General features: G+C 33.8%; 1 protein-coding gene across 2 annotated transcripts; it reads left to right on the forward strand.

Moving 5' to 3' along the window:
* The first annotated feature begins 1,010 nt into the window (after positions 1-1,010).
* On the forward strand, positions 1,011-19,755 carry LOC143685109 (amine sulfotransferase-like). 2 transcript variants are annotated; one of them, XM_077162725.1, is made up of 7 exons: positions 1,011-1,138; positions 3,276-3,424; positions 5,045-5,253; positions 10,328-10,454; positions 11,345-11,439; positions 17,487-17,670; positions 19,097-19,755. In XM_077162725.1, the coding sequence occupies exons 2-7, from the start codon at positions 3,286-3,288 to the stop codon at positions 19,246-19,248; spliced, it is 906 nt and encodes a 301-aa protein (XP_077018840.1). In that variant the 5' UTR covers positions 1,011-1,138; positions 3,276-3,285; the 3' UTR covers positions 19,249-19,755. The 2 variants fall into 2 exon arrangements, with proteins under 2 accessions (XP_077018840.1, XP_077018841.1); XM_077162726.1 differs by having other exon boundaries at positions 19,071-19,184.
* The last annotated feature ends 2,435 nt before the right edge of the window (positions 19,756-22,190 follow it).

The following is a 22,190-nucleotide window of genomic DNA, read 5'->3' on the forward strand; positions in this document are numbered from 1 at the left end:
GAAGGGAGAGAAATCAAGGAAAAGATCTCAAGCATTTCAAAAGGATTCTAAAATCATTTGGCTTAAATAAACTTCATGTTATGAAATCAGAAATTGTTAGTTGAGCTATTATTTTTTGTAAATAATCTTCCAACACTGTTTTCTACTCTCTAGGATATACAACCCTCACCAAATGGATTATTGTTTTCATTTGTAATTACTGTAAGAAACAAAATACAGGTTGAACATTTAAAAGATTTAATTACTCTCAAAGTAAAAACCTATTTCCTTACAGGTAAAGGTGTGTATATTGAGAGGATTAAAAATCTCCCCTGTGTTTACTGGAAACCTGAGAATCATTAGCAAAGGGCACCTTATGTAGACAGGAAATTATTAAAAATGTTTTAGGAGTGTTAGAACAAGCTATAGACAAATGAAAATTATTGTAGATATGAAAAGACCTGATGAAATCTCATCCATAATGTCTACATCTAAGAACATATCAAGAGTAGGAAGGCATCATTTAAGAAAGACAACACTGGGCTTTGGAAATTTAAATACTTAGTGAATTTGCAAGGCCCCTGGAAACTTCTATAGTCAATATCTCCCTCACTAATATAAAGAAGTGAGCTTGGTGATATTTAGAGTAGAATGAGATAGGACAATGTACACCAAGACTGTGATAGCAGACTAGGCATGAGCACCAGCTGGCAAAGGTAAGGCTAAAAGTTATTATTAACCCTTCCTCACGTCCAACCAGGACTGCCCCAAGAGATATTATTGTACCTTTAAAATATACCTTGTTATTGGTTTCATAGTTGTGAAAGTTAGGTAAATGTGACTACTCTGTACTCACAGTTCGCTTTTATTTTATTTCAACAATTTTATGGACTCTGACTTCCCTGGAGCAACGTGACATTCTTTTCCTAATGTCAACAAGCCCACAAGAGCTTAAATTGCCCTCAGATGTCAAACAAACTGAGGTAATCATTGATTCCCCAGAACACATCTCATTGGCCAAAACTAACTTGGTAGAAAATATTTATTTCTCAGCAACACATCCCCCTGGAACATTACAATTGTGTCAGGGGAGGATTTTGCTTCATCAGCTGATCTTCAACAGTGAGTTCTCCCAGGGTGGGTCAAGACCCTCTGTCAGGTCAGTCTGTCCTCAGTGTAACAAATATACTTAGTTTTTTCACCTTAATTTCCTGTTCCTCTCCCTTTTCTTTTGGACTTCAATGAAAACATAAAAGGGAGTTACAAGACATCTTTTTTCTCTATGCAATCTCTTTCTCTTGTGTTCCTCAAGGAGACACAAGGTATATACGTCTTACCAATGCTGAGATCCTGCATGAACTCACTCCACATTATCAATGTTGTTTTCTGAGGCACGAGAGTTAATATAATTATTTCTCTCCTGAGTCTATGAATAGGTCTATGGTAGGTTGATTAGTTGAACATAATAAATAGCAAAAAACGAATGATTTCAGAATATTTGTCAGGGTGGTGTTCTTTCCCTTTCTGAATATTATGAATTTTTGGAATCCGTGCCCTCTTTTGTGGTATGTGTAGGTAGCAGTATTGTAGTGTGTTAGGAAGTATGCCAATAAGTAAGTCACATTTTAGTCTTTGTCTTTCTCATTAACTCTATCTCCTACTTATGAACTTCTCCTCCATTTTCCCATGTAGGTAGTGCAAATTCTCCCTCACCATCCTCCAAAATTGAATTCTCCAAGGTGCTTCCTGGAAAATTTGAGATGCCAATGTCAAATGGCTCTCCGTACTCTTTTTTAAACCATTTTGTGATTTATCAGCCAGGATATTCTACCCTGAATTCTCCATAGTTCATGTTACCTTGACCCAACTTGTAGTGAAGAAAATTCTACTCTTATAATATTTGTCTCCTAAGTGGGGGTCATGTAACACTCCATAAAGGATAAATTCTCTTCTGGTGGTTGAAAAATTTTTTTTATTGAAAACAGGACAATTTATTACTACTTTGGTTCTCGTTTTTTTTGGTGTGAATAGCAGAGTTTCCTCTGTTGTTAAACTGAAGATTTCCTCAACCCACTCTCCAGAAATTCTGATTCTGCTTATCTATTTTAGGGCCCAGAACCATGAGAAACCCAGATTATTTCAATACAAGTGATTTCATACTCTTACTATGCAAAGCAGAAATCTCTGATTTCCTTCTATTGATTGATTGTGTTAGGGTTTGAATTAAATGTGTTTCTTAGACACAGTTTAGAAAAACCCATATTTCAAGGTTTTTGACAATTCTTTTTTTTTTTGGTGTGCACAAAAATTAAAAAAAATAAGTAACTGAATTCCAGGGCAGTTGTTCATAAATCTAATAATGTTATCAGTACTCCTAGGATCCCCTCATATTTAACACTTAAGAATAGATATCTCAGGCAGAACTAATAAAGTAATGTTTGGTAGGTCTGATTTTGGGCAGATGTGTCTTTAGCTATTAGTTTCCTATTTTTTTACTTTCTCATTTAGATTTATATTAGATTTTTGTTTATAAAATCTTCTATTGGAAATTGTTACAACAATTACCATATAATACCTTAAAACTATGAAGGCAACATTTACAAAACAAAACAAACTGTAACTACCCAGGTAGAAAATTTTCTACACTCATTTGAAACAGCATAACATATTCTAAAGCCTCAGACACTTCCTTCAAATACAGAATATTTATTTTCTATGGGAAAATCAGAAATGAAAAGTCTATTTATACAGTGTAGAGGTGGTTCAGTGGTAGAATACTTGCCTTCCATGTGGGAGACCTGACTTCGAATAGTGTACTGGGCAACCCTGCCCCCAATAAAAGCATATTGATGAAAGAATTATTTTTTTTTTATTGTTTACGTTGTAAATTGCTGAGACTCCCCACAGTAAACTAATTAAAAGAATCCTGCTTCTATGCTGTGCTAGTTGGAGTAATTTGCTTAATCTTTCTGTGCTTTAGTTTCTTCCTCTTTATGTTCAGAAACATGATAACATGTCTCTCATGGTGTTTCCGGGAAAGCTGTTTAACCTCTTACTGTGTCAATTCCTCCATCTTTAAAAGTGATAAAAACAATGCTTACTTTGTTGTGATGCTGTGAAGATTAAATAATTAATATATATATATTATACATACACATAAGGTATTCACCGTGGCAAATGAGTTGATTCATATAAGAAATTTAAATGATGCCCAGCCTATATGAAGTACTCAATAATTGTTAGTCATTATTAGAACCTAATAAATATTGAAAAGAATTCCATCTATTTTTTTGTAGGTGAACAATTATGGACATTGATACATATTTACTGAGATTTAAAGGTTGTTATTTTGAACGTTCTGTAGTTGATATTGACCTACTAGAAAATCTAGATGATTTTGAAATTAGAGATGATGATGTCTTCATAATCACATATCCAAAATCTGGTAAGTTTGAGAAATGAAGCCACCTGTTGTCAGTCTCCATTCTGAATTTTTAACACATATATATATTTATATACGATGTTTTTACATATCAACAACAGCTTAGCTTATATTTAAACAACCATTTAGGATTAGAACAATTACATGAAACTCAAATCTCTAGATTATAAGACCAGTTTCAATGTATATTTGTCATTTCTGGTGGTGTACAAATTTGAATCTATTACATACCCTACAAAAGTCATTTTAAATCCTATTTTGTGGGTGCAGTTGTTTCTTTTTATCCCGATTCAATACTATCGGACAGAAGACTGTTGATTAGATTATCCCACAGAGATAAAATGCCCATTTGCAGGTGTGACCTTCTGATTAGAGAAAGATGTGACTCCACCCATTCCAGGTGGGTCTTTACTAGTTACTGGACTCCTTTAAAAGAGGAAAGACTTTGGAGAGAGCAGAGCTGTCAGAGTAGAGCTGATGTGACATTGGGGATTGAGACAGAAACAGCTTGAGTGCTAAGCAAGGACTCACAGAATAGCCAGAAACTGAAGAGAACAAATCTCCAGCCCTGGCAGATGCTAAGTTAAGAGATGCAACCCAGAGTTTTGTCTCAGAGCAGCTATGTGACGGTCTACAGACAACTAGAGAGGAAACCAATGGCATCAGAAACTGTAGCAATGGAACCAGGAACAAGGACCAAGAGACACCAGCCCCAGGCCTTCTGAAATCAGTTTTTTGAATTAAGGTATCTTTTCCTGGATGCCTTATGTTTGGGCATTTTTATAGGCTTAGAAATATAAACTTGCAACTTATTTTAAATCCCTTTCTAAAAAGTAATTTCGTTTCTAGGTATGTTAATTTCATCAACTGAACAAAGTAATATAGAAAGAAAATAGTAGCCTGGCATGACCAGTTCATTTAAATAAAGCCAAACCTTAGTACAGTTACATTTCATCACATCTAGGTTCATTTAAGTTGAAATGGCATTATTCAAAACATTGACATGAGTTTCCCAAATCCCTTCATAGCTAATGACCAGGATTGATTGGTTAAGAAACCAAGAATTCATAAGAACGCTGCCATTTTCCCCCCTTCCCCTAATGTGTAATGGGAAGTCAAATGCTATCTCTGGGCATTTTGTATTAAAAAAAAAATTCATATGTAGAAACCTGAAAATGTTGAGTAGCAGAGAACGGAGAGAAATTGAACACACTTTTATATTGTTTCAAAGACACATCTGGGCCTTGAGGTATATTTTTAAAAGGTACTTTTCTGAGAATAGAGACTAAGCAGGGGTAGTCACAGAAGATGATGGAAAGGGATCTTACATGGACTATAAGGAACACAGAGAAGGAGCCAAAGAATTAACGTGAATCACCACTACCATGGAGTCAGAACAGTCATAACTCTTCAAAGTGAAAAATTACTTGATTTAATCTTCATTCAGTTTTATGTGAAACAGAAACAAACAGCAAAATAAATCTGTACAAGTTACCAGGCATACTTAGAAAACCTATAAAGAAAAAAAATATCTCCTAATGATTTAAGATGGATGTTATTATTGTTGAAATTAAATTTTAGAAATTAATTCAGAGTTGAAAACAAGGTTATTTATCTTGACAGGTACCATCTGGACTCAGCATATATTAAGCTTGATTTATTATGAGGGACATCGTAACAGAACCGAAAATGTGGATACCCTTGACAGAGCCCCCTTCCTGGAATACAATTCGCGTAAAGTGGACTTCAGCAAGAGACCATCACCTCGCATCTTCAGTTCCCACATCCCATATTATTTAGCACCAAGAGGTCTCAAGAACAGAAAAGCTAAAGTATGTCATAGAAATAATTTTTTGTCTCATCTCCATGTCTTGTTCTTGGCTCCACTGATCTAAAGTCTTCCAAATGTTGTGGTTCTGATATTGCTTTGATAGGGTGGTTCACAGTTATATATATATTTTGTAGACTGTATAGCAGAGTCATATTTCATTATTTTTCCATGTGAGTATCCTGTTATTGCAGCACCATTTGTTGAATGTTTGTTTTTGTTTGCCTGTTTTTTGGAAAGCGCATGGATCAGAAATTAAACCCAGTCTCCTGCCTGGCAGGTGAGAATTCTACCACTGAACCACCCTGACACTCGCTTATATATGTATTTTTAATGTGTTAAGTATGTTTATGTTAATTATGTATGGAATTATAAGTTTATACCTATGTTCGGCCACCATATACATTATTTTGCAATCTAATTATGTAACCTATAGCCAAAAAAAAAAAAAAACCTGTCATGTCAGCACAGGAAACTTCATTTTTCTAAAACAGAATGTTATTGTATAGTTGTCCAGTATTTAACATGTATTAATGCAAAGATAGGTTTCAGCAACTGTATATATTATGTTGTAATAAACATTCCTATAAGTATTTGCACTTTGTAATTCTGGTTAAATGTTTCTCTAAAAATGAAGTTTTCAGGAGAAAGTGTCCAAATATTTTATATATTGGTAGATGTTACCTATTTGCCTTTGATATTGTTATATATGTTAGCATATTTCATTAAACAGCATGTAGGAATGCTTCTTTCCTCCTGGGCACACCAATAAGTGGAATTATCAATCTCTGCTAATGTGCAGGTTAAATAAATCTTATTCTTGAATACTTTGCATCTCTTTTGATTTTAATAAAGTTGAGTATTTTTTAATTTAATAAAATTGAATATTTTGTGTATTTTTAGACCTATAAATATCTTTCATATTCTTAGTTTTCTTTAGTTTGTCTCTTATTTAATGTTTTAGAGAAAAAGCATTTACATAGGAAAGATATTTTTCCAATTAATGGCTTAACTTTAAAAATTTTGAAAGCTTTTAATATTATGTAACCGATCTGTTAATCTTTGCTTTTTGGCTTCTGGCTCTGTTGTTTTGCTAAGAAAAGACTTCACCACTGCAAAGATCATGCAGATACTCTCAAGGTTTTTTTCTAATTAGTCTATGCTTCTATCTTTTACTTTATTTATTTATTTATTTTGCATGGGCAGGCACCGGGAATCAAACCAGGGTATCCAGCATGGCAGGAAAGAACTCTGCCTGCTGAGCCACTGTGACCCTAATTATATTTTATATATATAATTTTATTATGTATATATATAATTTTATTAATTACAAATTATATCTGATAGTATATGTGATGTGAAGTATGAATATTGCACTATATTTGCCCAAAAGGTTAGCCAGCTTGCCTAACATAATTTATTGAAGCATTCTACTCTTCCTCCATTATTTTGAAGACTACATTTTGATATAGTAAGTTTCCCCATTTTTCCTTTCTGATTCTGCATTTTTTATTCCAAAAAAAAATTCTGACAGGACTAAACTGGGCCAATTCTTCAGTATTTTAAACATACCATCATCTAAACATTTTCCTATCTTATAAGTCACCTCCTCCATCGACTTCATTTTCTAATATGTTAATTTCCCTAATGACTTTTAGATGTTGATTTGAATTAAGTATAAGGCTACTTCTGAGACAATTGTTAGCTTTGCAATACTCTAACATTCAGCGTCATTCATGGATCTATTTTTAATCAGGTCTACTTTTGTGTCCTCCAAATAGGTTTTTCATTGTTCTTCATATACTGCTTCCTCACATGTTAACTTAGTTAACTCGTAGGTTTTGGTTTATTTTTAAATTGCAATTATGAATTAGAATTTTTTCACTATTTTCTTTTCTATTTATTTATTGCTTTTATAAAGAAAAAGGCATTGGTTTTGTTACGCTACTATAACTAGTCCTCCTAAACTTTTTTATTAGTTTTATTAATTTTTGTTTTATTCTCTTGAATTTATCATACTAAAATAATAATAAATTTGATTTCTTTTTACATTTTAATATGTATACATAAATTTTCTATGTCTTACCTAAAATCTGTGAAAAATTGATTAGTAGAAATGATTCTTAATAATCTTTTCTCATCCTTGATTCTCGAGAATTTTCAGTAAAGTATTTTTGTTTGTTGTTTTGTTTTGCTATTGAATTCTTATGTAAATAATACTGAGAATTATTTTCCATTCTTAAATTAATTGGGGATTTACTTCTGTTTATGCTTTATCTTGAATAAGTGTTAGCATATCAAATGACTTTTTGTTAACTCTGAAGATGTCATGCATTTTTTCCCCTACAATCTATAATAAAATGAATTCATTAATTAATTTAATAACATTATTTTTCCAGAATAAATCCTACTTCCTTATAGATAATCAAAAAATTTTACATATTGCCATAAATGTTTTGCTAATTTTCATGCAGAATTTTTTAAATCTATAATTATTAAAAAATTGATCTCTAATTTTTATGATTATTCTATCTTTATTTGCTCCTATTGTCAATGCAATTCTCATCCTGTATGACAACCTTGAAGGCTTTTTAAATTTTTCTAAATTCTAGAGTAGTTTAACATAGATTAACTGGTTTTGTGTATTTGCTTCAAGTCCATTATAAATACATCTGGTCAGTTTATTTGCTGGCTGCTTCCTCTAAGCATTTGTTATAATTTTATTTTCAAAGTTAATTTTTCCTCTTTCATCTAGAGAACCAAAAGAATTAAGATATGCTCTTTCATCATTTAATGAATTGCTGCTAATTCTATATTATCTCTTCTTCATTCATTTTTTTTTTTTTTTTTTTTTAAGGAAAGACAGAGAGAGAAGGAAGGAAGGATAGAAGGAAGGAAGGAAGGAAGAAAGGGAAACATCTTTAAACATTTTCTTGTTTTATTGTATTTTGTTTTTCCGTTTTTTGTTACATGGGCTGGGGCCGGGAATCGAACCGAGGTCCTCCGGCATAGCAGGCAAGCACTTTGCCCGCTGAGCCACCGCGGCCCGCCCCTCTTCATTCATTTTTAATGATGTAGATTTTATTGTCTCTTCTTGTCACATTTTTTAAAAATTATCAGGATTTTTCTATTTTATTATCTTTTCCTTCAAAGGACTACTTTAAAAAAAATTAGGGTTTTCTACTTCATTAATATATATTTTCTTTATTTTATTATTTCCTTATACTTTTATTGCATTTATTTTCCTATCACCTCTAATTAAATAATATATCTGTTCCCAATATTTATTTTGAAAATATTAACATTTTAAACTGTGGATAGTCTTTTGAATCTAGCTTTAGATACAATTTGTTAATATCTAAATAATATGTAATCTCAGTTTAATCTGCTAATTTCTTCAAGTTATTTTGAACATTTTTTGTTTCCAAATGTTTATATCATTTTATTTTTACTTTTTCAATGCTGATTTTAGTATTATGGCACTATCATTAGATAACAGTATTGTAAGAGTTCTAATTTGGGGAATTTGCCGAATTTTTATGGCCAAAAACATGGTGAATTTCTCAATATGTTCCATGACTTGATAAAATTATGTATATTCTTTTCATGGGGTAACAATGCAGAGATATTGGAATGAATTTTGTTCTTTGAGTTATTCATTTCCTTTTATCCTTTTATCTGAAGTTAGGTATGTATAAATCTACTATGATTGTTACTACGTCAAAATCTTTAGACTCACCAGATTGCGCCATCTAAGTAACTATGTTGTGCCACTCAGTTTACAAAGATTCTTGTTCTGTTGGATGTTGCAAAAAATTATTACTTCTCATATTGAATCATGTCACCTTATTTTACTTAACTTTATATTTATATTTTCACTTATTCTCATTTTTCTGAGATTTTGTTTGTGTTTTCAATACTATTTTCACTGCTGTATACTTTTACAAGCTCCATAATTTTACCACTTTTATGCTTTTCCTTCATTCACTACTTTGCTATTATGACATATTCTGCTTGAACATTCTTGAACACGTACCTAGTACACACCCACACTGCACGAGCTACCCTACAATATACACCCAAGAATATAATTTAAAAACCATAGAAAAAATAATACTAAACCTTATAAGATGATTTTTTTTAAGAAGACAGTCATACCAGTTTATGTAACCAGCAACATATTACTGCTTATTTTTCCTCATCCTACAGTACATTTTCCTGTTAGATTTCTTCATTTTGCCAATCTGGTAGTCATAAAATAATAGTTCAACTGGTCTCAATTTGCATTTTCCTAATAGTAATGAGATTAAGCACTTTTTTCATAAGTTTATTGACCATAATTATTTCTCCTTCAGTGAACAATCTGTGACTTTTCTTAATTTTCTGTTGTCTTTTTATTGTTGATATGTTTTATATATATAATTCGTTACATGTGTTTCTTCTCTCACATTTTGTTGCTTTTTGTAACTTTCTTTATGTTATATTTTGACGAATCGCATCCTTAATTTTAATATAGTCAAATTCATCAAGTTTTATTTTAAATATTTTTTTCTTCTTCCTTCCCTGATCCAAGAAGAGAAGTATATTATACAATATATTTTCATATAGCAAAGTCTTGCTGTTGTTTATCAACCCTTAATCTTTAAATATGATGTGCAATAGAGGTTTCAGTTTCATTGTTTTCCTTATATATGGCCATTTGGCCAAACACCGTATAGTAAATAGTTTCCCCTTTTCTCATTGATATCCAATGCCATCTTGACTATAAATTGAATATCACACAATTCTCATGAGGGTAAATTGACACAGCTTCTATGGAAGATAATTTGCAATATTTAACAACTTTACAAATGAATAATTTAACTTCTAGGAATTTACCCAATATGTTATCAAACATGAAATGTCATGCGAATAAAGTTGTTATTGCAATGCTCTTTATAACAGCAAAATCTCTTGATAACAACCTAAATTACCATGGATAGTAGATAGTAGATTCATATAATGTAATATTATTCAGGTGTTAAAAATCTGGAGGATAACTAAAAATTGTTAAAACTACTTCTTTATTCTCCCTACAGATTGTTTACACCTACAGAAACCCTAAGGACATTTTGATCTCATATTATTATTTTTCTAATGTGGTAGCTGCATTACAAGCTCCGCAGAATTTAGAACAATTCATGAAACGGTTTCTAGATGGAAAAGGTAACTATGCATTTATTTAATACACAATATGTTTATGAGATAATGTTGCCATTGAGCCAAATTCTCAAGTGTACAGAACACATTTGGAGGAGATGGAGAAGGGAGATAGTGGGTGGGATGCAGATGAGTGCTGGTTACTGTTCATAAATTTATTCTGCCACCCAAAGATCTTTCTATTCTTGGGAGGACCACTTTAGGGGTTGTCACATTTGTAAGGACATATTTTTTCAGAAATATTTTTACCACAGAATCATAAACATTCAGACGATCTAGATCATATCCCTATGTGTTCCAGAACATATGAAAGAATCATAAACATTCAGATGATCTACATCGTATCTCTATATATTCAAGAACAGCTAATGTTCATAGTGGGTGTAGTTAGTATGCCCTGCTATGGGCCTGTGGTAGACCTTATAAGGTGGCTGTGGAATTCTCACCACCAAGGAGGTTGGGTTGGTGTAAGAGGATTATGGAGTGTGCACCTGGGGCTCTCACCCATATGGAAGATTATATTTAGTTTCTGCCCTTTTGTTGACAGGTAGTGCTGCTATCCAGAGATTTTAGAATAGAGAATAGGAGGAGAAATGGAGACGTGTTTTCAGATGGAAGAAATAGGAAAATGGGAAAGATCTTACCTTAAAGAAGTCTTCAAAATTTGGTCTATGGTTTCCTAATCTCTGTATTGCTGCTTTCCTTCATATACAGTGACTTTTATGGGTATATTCCTATAAAAAATCGGGAAATTGTTTCCAGGCACTAACCATTAAAAAGGAATGGATGACCAGTATTAGGGGTTTTATTTTCCTTTCTGAGGCTTCCAAAAAAGAAAAGTTATTGTGCAAAAACTGCAACATCTTTATCTCATTGCATGTTAATTTTTCCCACAGTGCTAGGAAACCTTTGGTTTGATCACATCAGAGGATGGTATGAACACAAACATGACTTCAACATTCTGTTTATGAAGTATGAAGATATGAAGAAGGTAAGATGAGAAGGTTATGTTGAAGAAAATAATCATTTCCTTAAAATCCTTATTTTTCTTGTTTAGTGGGAACCACATTCTCCTGTCTTGGTCTCCTTCACATGTAAACACTCCTACTCAGGATTCTTTCTGGTCTTCTAATTTCTTGCCCACCTCCTCAGGGCTCTCCTCCAGGCCTCCTCTCACAATGTGCAAACTTCTTTTATGATTTGTTTCTCTTGGATCCTCTTGCAGCAATAGAGGCAAACCCAGATATCCAGAGCAGCCGGATATATAAATAAAGAGGAGGGCACTGTGGAGCACTGGGGTGAGAAGCCACTACTAACACATGGCTCCTTATTGCTAGAGGAGAATTTGTGCCCTGTTATGCAAGCTCTTCCTATCCTTAACAGAACCAGGAAATATAGATTCCATGTGAAATCACTTAATTTATAAATATTGTAAGCAGATCAAATGTATCTTAAAATGTTGTGTAAAACAAAATGAACCACATTTGAAGGTCACTCTCCTGTGATCTGATTGATGTGTTGATTCATTCATACCTTATTTTTTCATTCCTTTATTTTAAAATATTGAATGCCTAATCCATGACAGGTACTGAATCATAAGGAAAAGAAAATTAGCTTCTTTATTCATACATTTAATAATCTAAAAGGGAAGAGAAATATTTATCAAACATGTTATTTATTTCAAAACTGTTGTTAATGTTATAAAGAAAAGTGCAGGTATGATGTCACCATATGCAACAAGAAGACTGGATATAGTCAAGTGTAACTGAAGACATTTTCCAGAAGAAGTAACATGGGAACTATGAAGCTAGATTTATATGAGTTAACAAAGGCAGGAGAGCTAGAAGAGCTTCCAAACCAAGACAGTCATATGGAAATTCCCTGCAGCAGGAATGTTCCTCCTTTATGGGTCAGAAGACAGTATATCACAATGGTGAAAGATGTAGATGGAGAGATGTGTAGGAGCCAGATCATACAAAGTCTAGAGGTTATGTCAATGATAATGATTTTTTTTTTTTTTTTTTTTTTTTTTTTTTTTTTTTAAAGAGAGAGGGAGGAAAGGAAGGAAAGACAGAGAAGGAAGGAAGGATGGAAGGAAGAAAGGGAAACATTTTTAAACATTTTCTTGTTTTTATTATATTTTGTTTGTTTGTTTGGTTTTTACATGGGCTGGGGCCGGGAATCGAACCGGGGTCCTCCGGCACGGCAGGCAAGCACTTTGCCCGCTGAGCCACCGCGGCCCGCCCAATGATTTTTTTTTTAATCCTAAAAGCAGTGAGGTGCCCTTCAGGAGTTATAGTAGGGTAACACTATAAGAGAATTAATATTTTTGAATATCATTTCTGTTAGTGGGTGGAAATGTGATGATAGTGAATATGGGCAGACCAAATAGAGAGCAGTGTAAATCCAATGAAAACCAATCATGCATTGGATTAGAGTGGTATTATGGGAATCTGAGAGAATGCAAGTTTTAAAATGTAATTAGGAGGTAAAAAGGAAAGGGATTACTTTTAGGAACTAAAGAAAGAGAGAGCAAACAGGAGACTTTCCAGATTTTTTGTTAATTTATCTGTGTAGATGGTGCTGTACATGAGGTCTTTAGGGAACATTGAGGAAGGTTAAGTTTAGATAGAAAAAAAAATTCTAAGGTTGGTTTTGACATGTGGATTTATTGTGATATAGAAACATATAAACGGATGGAATAAGTAGAAATTACAGGTTTAAAGTAAAGAGGTCTGGAATAAAGATATTAATTTGGGCATCATCACTGTATAGTATATCATTGAAATCATGAATATGGATAAGATAGAGGAGGTGTTGGTGCAAAGGGTGAAACATAATGAAGAACTGGAATAAACTGCTCAGAGATTTTCACATGTCAAATTAGGATTGAGGGGTGAATCCACCTTGGAAACAGAAAAAGGAACAATCAGAGAAGTAGAAACTAATGAGTATTATGGTGACATGGAAGTCAAAACAGTGTCAAAAAAGAGGAAATGAACAATATTTCTAAGGCTGCCAAGAAATTTAGTAAGAATGAGAGTTTAAAATGTCCCCTGAATTTAGTGACATGAAGTAGTGTGACACGTAGTAAATCCAATTAGAGTGAGTTGGGGAATAATCTGGGGTATTCCAAATCTACATCATCAGCTCAGATCCCTGACACATGCATATCATTGCCCTCTGCACACCTAATCTGTTATCTAATATTGGGACTTCAAACAAAAATTCATCCCCTTCCCTGAAGAAGCTGCTTCTCTTCCTATAATTGCCCAGTATTTAAGTGGTCAAATCAGAAACCAGATTTCATTTTTGATGACTCCTCCTCCTTAACAGCTTCTTTCAGTCACCAAATCAATGAGTCATTCCTACCTTTGTGGAAAACAGAAATGATCTCAATCCATATTTCTGCTTCCCTAGGTCAGGTCATTGTTATTTCTTGATAAATTTCTACAGCACCTGCCTAGTCAATCTACGTGTCTCTAATCTCACCTCAGTCCATTTAGTCCACATTCTTCAACCTGAAGAATTCTTTTCAAAATGAAAGTCCATTCTCTCCCTATTTTTATAAATTCCTTCATAATAATTTTTGTGCTTACACAAAAGCATTAATGAACAACAGAGTTTACTGAAAATTTGGACATTGACATCACAGAGTAAACTATAGAAAGTGTGAATACTTATCTGTTCCATATTTTCCATCTTCAATATTACTTTTGTCAAATAGCCATAGCTTAAGTATTTTAATCTAGGTTTTTCTTTAGCCATTCAAAGTCTTTTTCTTACCATAAAATAGAAAGAGAGTATTTTTTACCTCTGCAAAGAAGTTTGACCCTTTGGGGTCAACTCAAGTTTTTAAAGCTCTTTCTAAGGATGCCAGATTTCTGAATTAAACAGGCATACATCAAAGTTTTAGAAAAATTTGAGGATCTTCCTGCCAAATGTTTAGCCCCCTGCTCACTGTACAAACTGTCTTTCAGAACAAGAGACACCTTTACCACCTACAAGGGAGGGGATCTCACTGAATGGAGGTTGGTTAAGAACTTAACAAAGTCTTTCAAGAAGAACAGCAGTCCCAGTGCCCCAGACCACTCCCTGGTTTGCAGGTGCTGTGGTCAGCAGACAAAGCCTAATCCCCACAGGCACTGTAGAGTGAAACATTACATACACAAGAAGAGGAAGAAACGTTTGGCTTCACTAGTGGGCGTTGGTCCTCCTTGGTCAGTGCTTTTCAATCCAGGGAGATAGATCATTTATGCACCCCTTGTTCTTGTGCCACAGTGGAAGGATGCTGCTCCCTCCCCACCAGGAACAGGTGTACCAGCAGGGTGAGCTGGTTGCCTTGAAAGGTCTTCAGTTAATGTTTACATACATTTGAGGCAAAATTGGAAGGAGCATGCTGGCGTCCACTAACTACTGTGGAGTACCACCAGGCACTTTTAAGATGGGAGTCAACACATATTTATCATCCCATCCTAGAAGCCAGGCTAACAGGTTTCTGAGCACAGCATTTATTTGTGGGTGAAAGGGGAGGATAACTTGCTCTCAGAGCATGACCCCCCCCCCCCCACACTTCTCTTGTCTGCTAGTTTACTTCAAGATGTTTTGGTAATTATGCCTGATACTGTAGTATGCCTGGTTCTCCCATGGTTACTCCACCAGAAAAATCCAAGCATATAAAACATATCTCAGAAGATTGGGCACATTTCTCACTGACTTGGAGCTAAAAATATCCCCAGGACCATAGGACCAAGCAGAAACTATTCATGCTGTCTTGTTCCATGTGTCCAGCAATAATAGTTGAGGGGAAGGTAAACTGCTGATTTTCTCTTACGTTTGTAGATTTATCTTAAATGTAGTAGAATGCTGCCATTTAATTTCAATGATGCAACTCTGAAAGTACTGCTTTTATCTATTCAGTTTTAAGATACAACCCTCCGAATATACAGCAATTTATGTGTGAATATACCTATAAAATGCAAGCACTCATGCAGCAGGGGATGTGTACAAGAATGCTTACACTAGCATTGTGTATAATGACCTAAAACTTGAAGCATTGCAATTTCTCAGTTGTGATGGAATTGGTAAATTAAGTTAGTATATTCATACATTAGAATACCATACAGCAGTAAGATATAAAAAATTACCCATATAGGGCGGGCCACGGTGGCTCAGCGGGCAAGAGTGCTTGCCTGCCATGCCGGAGGACCCCGGTTCGTTTCCCGGCCCCAGCCCATGTAAAAAACAAACAAACAAACAAAAAATAATAAAATAAAAAAATACTTTAAAAAAAAAAAAATTACCCATATATGTGAAAACACTAATGAAACTCTCAGTCATTTTATTGATATAAAAATCTAGAAGCAAAAATAAATATTTGGTTTTCCATTTAGGTAATGTATTAACACAGAACTAAATTATGCTTTTGTCAGCTTAGTAGCAAGTTGGAAAAACTAAAGTTAAAAGCATGAGATTAATTATCATAAAATTTAAAGATAGTGTTTATCTTTTGGGGGAGAAAAGTTTTTGGTTAGAAAAGGACATGTGTTTGGGGTGTTCTAGAATATTGGTACTGTTCAATTTCTTATATGCATGTCAGATTTGTGGGGGTTCACTTTATAGTAATTCTTTAATCAAATATTTTACCGAATTTACTGCAGGTATTTTAATTTACAATTCAAAATTTTAAAAATAATTTTATTTATCTAAATGTAAATGAGATCCTATTTACTGCCACATCTTGGAGAAAATGAAATATAGTGAGAATTTTTTAACAATGTTTTTATTAACAGATCTTCTCACACATACATTCCATACAAAGTGTATAATCTGTGGCTCACAAGATCATCACATAGGTGTGTATTCATCACCATGATCATTTCTTACAACATTTGCAATATAGTGAGAAATGTAATTTTTCTCCTGCTATGGCATAATTGGCTGAAGTTTTTAGGAAATAAATTTTACATACCTGATTCTTTGATGGAATAGACTTTGGAGACTGAAGTAATAGGGTGGGAAATATCTTGCAGGAAGAGTTTATTATTTTGTGGGATATACTCAGATTACAGGCAGTGATAGGTGATAGCATCAGGAAATGACATATATGCTAAAGAACCATCCAAAGTGGACAACTTTAGAGACCTAGAAAAGTCTTATTTCTGCAAGTTCTTAGGTCTGTTGCTTCTTTTATTCTGTTTCTGCTGTCTTTATTTCTATTGGTTTTTGTCCACATTGTCTCATCTCTTCATCTTGCCATCTTGATTATGTTCTTGTCATTCTACATAAGAGTTATTTGTAACAATAATTTCATAACTATGGTCCTATTATTTTAAACACCATCTCATGCTCAAATTTCTTCTGTTTACTATCCCCTCTGAGAAAGAAATCAAAGATACTCAGCACACTCTGCAAGGCCTTTTATCATCCATTCCCAACCTGCATCTCCAGCTCCATTCCTTATGAGTCGTTTTCCATGAAATGGAAGGCGTTTCAAGAGTCTGTAATTTGGAACTCACTTTAAACTTAGAAAGGCATTCTTGTGCTTCTCCAGGGACATTTATTTCACTTGAAAGTTGTTCTAATCACTGCAAGGGAAATTAATCTCTCTTTCTGATGAACTGCCATTGTGCATTGTGTTTCTCTGATTCCCCCCCATGTATTGTAATTATTTGCTTTACTCTTTTTGTCATTAAATTGTGAATTATTAATGAGTGCAGATAGTAATTTATTGTTTGCTTCAATTTCCCCATCACCTAGCACAGTCTCTGAAATATAGAAGTAATTAAAAAAATTTTGGTTGAATGAATGAATGTAACTGAGCTGATCTTACGCAAGTAAACAATAGGAATCTCTAACTAGTTTGACAGCCAAAGCACTCATTTTCAAAGGGTTAATAAGTAATGTATCCTTGTCAAATTTTAGGCTTAGAATGAATCCAAGCACCACTGGTTTTTCAAAACATGATAAAGGTCTTATACCATAACTCATACAGTCCTTGAAAATGGAATAGACTGCCAACTCCGTGATTCCTTTTAGGATCTCAGAAGTTCCGTATTAAAACTCTGCACTTTTCTTGAGAAAGAACTGAGTGAAGAGGACTTGGATACAGTGGTCAGACAGGCTACCTTTCAGAACATGAAGATTAATCCACTAGCAAACTACAATGCTATTCTAAAAGATGAAATTGGGACAAGAAACGATGGACAATTCCTGCGCAAAGGTAGGGCTTAGTGATTTATAGCAGCAAAAAATTAAGGGGATTAACAAGTGTTCCCAACAGTTCTCGCCACTTGATACTGCCATTTGGGCTGTACAGAGAATCTAACTTCTAACCGAAGATGAATCTGCAGTGTATTTGCTTCAGTTCCAAGACTGACACTTGCATTTGTGTAATTAATATTAAATTCTTTCCTTCTGGGCAATGTTATCCTTTTACAGTTCTTAGAAAGCTTTTTCTGAAGGTAGTGGGGATATATGAATAGGAGAGTTCCAATTCTTATTTTCCTTTATTCCTCTTGGAACATTCTAGGAACTAAACTTTATACTTGTTTTCCTGTGGGGGAGGGGACTGGATTATTGTTATTTGCTCAAATTTCTTCATTTTAAAAGGTAGAGTAGAAATAAAATTAAGTGGAGTGGTATGACATTTCACCCAATTTGTTGAGCATTCAATTATTCAACATATGCAATCAGTTTCTTTTGAGTATCTATTATGTTCCAGTAGTTGTTGTTAAGAATGAATATATTTTCGTCCTGATATCCCTTGTTTAAAAACTTCTTTTTATTTTAATCATATACACCATACCAATTCATAATTGGTACTTACATGTTTTATTTTTACTTTAATTTCAAACTTATTCATAGCTTGACATCATGATGATGGTTAGTGATTTATACTTAATTATATAAGGATCTTATTGAAATTGACCCAGATATATTGGTATTTACAAAGTTGTTCTTTTTCCTTTTTTCCCATTTATTATCAAGTCTCCATTCTCATTGCTCAGCTAGGGTCAAGTATAAAGCAGTTCTTATGCCCATAGTAGCTTGCTATTTGCCTTGCATTCCAATAATGTTTACGAAAGAAAATATTACCCCTGAAGGTTCTAAATTACCAGTTTTTATAAAGAAATGGGTTAAGGATGACTACAACTTCTATAGGGTAGAATGACAACAATGGCAGCTCTGGGCACCCTGTGCATTTTTAGTTCATTCTTGAAAAATCTTTGGGCCTCATTTTTTTAAGTTTATATGTGAAGAATATATACTTCTAGTCTTGTGTTAAGAATTACATGATGCATGTAGTTTGCCTAGTTATTGCTTGGCACATAGTAAAATATAAGTTAAAATTCTAATTTCTGTATATTTTAGAGTTTTTTCTTACAAAGAAGGATTATGATTGAATGGTTTTGTATGGAAATTTAACAGTTAGAGCAGTAGACTATGATTACATTTATTGTATTGCAGTATTCTTAAGTTTGTCTCTTCATCACCCCGAATAAGGAAAGGTAAGGTGTCAAGCCCCATGGTAAACTAACACAGATATCTCTGTGGTTTGGAGAAGATATGAAAGTGGTTTGGGGGGAACCGTTGCCCTGATTGTGCCACTTCCTCACCCAGGTGCTGCTCATTGCTTGTTCTACTAGGTACTATTGGAGACTGGAAACATCACTTGACTGTGGAGCAGAATGAAAGATTTGACAGGATATTCCAAAGAAACATGAAAGATTTCCCCTTGAAGTTCACCTGGGATTTAAAAGAGGAGGAGAATTGGAATGACAGTCCAAAAGAAACATAAAAATCTGTTACTCATACACAGTGAACCCAAGTGAAAGCATGGAACATAGTTAATAGTACAGTTATAAAAACGTGCTCTCATCAATTGTAGCAAATCTTCCACAAAAATGCAAACTGTTAATAAAAGAATGGTATATGGGACCCTATATTTTATGTGGGATTATTCTTCAAGTACATAACATCTCTAATAAAGAAACAAATTGATTACAGGAAGGCATGTTTTAAAAATGCATAATAATTTGTGCCTCTTAGGCAATATGAATAATCAAACTTTACTAATAAATGAGAGTAAATTATACTTCGGATAACTTATCATGGGTTTCCTGAATTATTTGGAATTTCAAAAATTGAAATGATTTGGGAGATGTTCTGCACTGGTAAACTGCATGATAATTAAACAGCAAAAATTGTCAGAGATGAATTGTAAATGCCTTGAAACAATTTTCTGTGTTGTGGATGTTTTCAATATCTACTATTGAATTATGATCACTTAAATATTAAAAATCCTTTTATTCATTAGTTAAAATTTGGTTGTGTGGTTCCTAACAAAGTGAATGTCAAAACTTGATGGTTGGGTGCACAGGTGGTTCTGTGGTAGAATGCTCACTTTCCATGGTGGAGACCTAGGTTCAATTCCTGGCTCATGGACCTAAACAAAACAAAACGAAATTTGATGGTAAGTGGACCAATTAGAAGTTTAAATAATAGTTGCATATTTAAGATAAAATCATTAAAAATGAGAAAAATATGGGTAAATCTGTTTGTAATTTTAGAATGGGGAAACATTTTTGAAGCATAACAGAAATGGAAGAAACTAAAAAGAAAAGTTTAGTCAAGTTATATTCATAAACACAACAGGAGAACACCATTCATAACAATAAACAAATTGAAAACAATCCAATGACAACTAGGTCAATAGAATAGAAGAGAGATCCTGTATGGAGAGCCACACAAGTACGGAAAGCTGAATTTTGTCAAATATGTAAAAACAAGTCCATGGAAAGGCATGAATTTTTGAAAAAAGGTTGCATGTGACATTTTAGAAAAAAATATTGAAATTTGACCTAAATTTCACACCTTGTAAAATTCACTCAAAGTGCATTGGAGATCAAAATATAAAGTGTAAATCTGTAAAAGTTATAGAAGAAAATCTTCATGAACTTGGTATAGGCAGTAAGTTCTTAGTCATAATACCGAAAGCATGATCCAGAAAACAGAAATATAAATTGGACTTCATCAAATTAAAAACAAACATTGGGAGTGCAAAAAATCTCATTAAGAGGATAAAAGGAAAATCCACAGCCTTGGTCAAATACGTGTACATCACATCTTCCTTAAAGGACTGTATCCAAGATATAATGAACACCTTACTCTCAACAGTAAGAAAAGAAACTGTCCACCTGGAAAATGGACAAAAGGCTTAAACAAACATTTAATCAAAGAGGAAGATGTGCTGGAAAATAAAAATAAGTGTACCATTATTAACCATCATGGAAATACAAATTGAAAGTACTATGTGATGTCACTATACACTTATTAGAATATTCCAGCTTAAGAAAAAATACTAACAATACATTGTGCTGACAAGGATGCTGAGCAACTTGATCTCTCAAATACTGCTGGTGAAATACAAAATATTACCACCCCCCTTTTTTTTTTTAAGTTTTTATTAATTAAAAAAAGTTACAAGAAAGAAACAAACACTCCCAACACATGCTCATTCCTCTCTACACATACTCTCAGCAATTCACAATATCATCACATAGTTGCATATTCATCATCATGATCATTTCTTGGAACATTTGCATCTATTCAGAAAAAGAAAAAAAAAGACAACAGAAAAATAATATGAAAATGGAGAAAAAAAATTTACATACCATACCCCTTACCCATCCCTTTCATTGATCATTAACATTCCAAACTAAATTTATTTTAACATTTGTTCCCCCTATTATTTATTCTTATTCCATGTGTTCTACTCATCTGTTTACAAGGTAGATAAAAGGAACATCAGACACAAGGTTTTCACATTCACACAGTTACATTGTGAAAGCTATATCATTATACAATCATCTTCAAGAAACATGGCTATGGGAACACAGCTCTACATTTTCAGACAGTTCCCTCGAGCCTCTCCATTACATCTTGGATAACAAGGTGATATCTACTTAACGCATAAGAATAACCTCCAGGATAACCTCTCGGCTCTGTTTGGAATCTCTCAGCCATTGACACTTCATTTTGTCTCATTTCACTCTTCTCCCTTTTGGTTGAGAAGGTTTTCTCAATCCCTTGATGCTCAGTCTCAGCTCATTCTAGGGTTTTTCTCAATCCCTTGATGCTGAGTCTCAGCTCATTTTGGGATTTCTGTCCCACATTGCCAGGAAGATCCACACCCCTGGGAGTCATGTCCCACGTAGACAGGGGGAGGTGATGAGTTTGCTCGCTGTGTTGGCTGTAGAGAGAGTCCACATCCGAGCAACAAAAGAGGTTCTCTTGGGGGTGATTCTTAGGCCTAATTTTAAGTAGGCTTGACTTATCCCCTGTGGGGTTAGGTTTCATATGAACAAACTCCAAGAATAGGGGTTCATCCTATAGCTTTGGTTGTCCACACTACTTGTGAGAATATCAAGAATTCAACTTGGGGAAGATGAGTTTTCCCCCATTCTCACCACTCCCTGAAGGGGACTTTGCAAATACTTTTCCACTCACTGATCAAATCACTCTGGGATTCATCAGGGCATCACCTGAACAAACCAACAAAATCTCATGTCCTACCCAAGGTTCCATGTACTTAAGGTGTTCAACCAATTATCTACATAAGTTATATAATATGAATTTGTACCAAATAAACATTTTTTGCTTTAGTTTCACACATAAGTTCAAATTTTAAAATACTAATTACAATCTATTTTCAGCACACTGCAGTAATGACATTCTTTT

The sequence above is a fragment of the Tamandua tetradactyla genome, chromosome 5, assembly GCF_023851605.1.
Source record: "Tamandua tetradactyla isolate mTamTet1 chromosome 5, mTamTet1.pri, whole genome shotgun sequence".
Classification (NCBI taxonomy): Eukaryota; Metazoa; Chordata; class Mammalia; order Pilosa; family Myrmecophagidae; genus Tamandua; species Tamandua tetradactyla.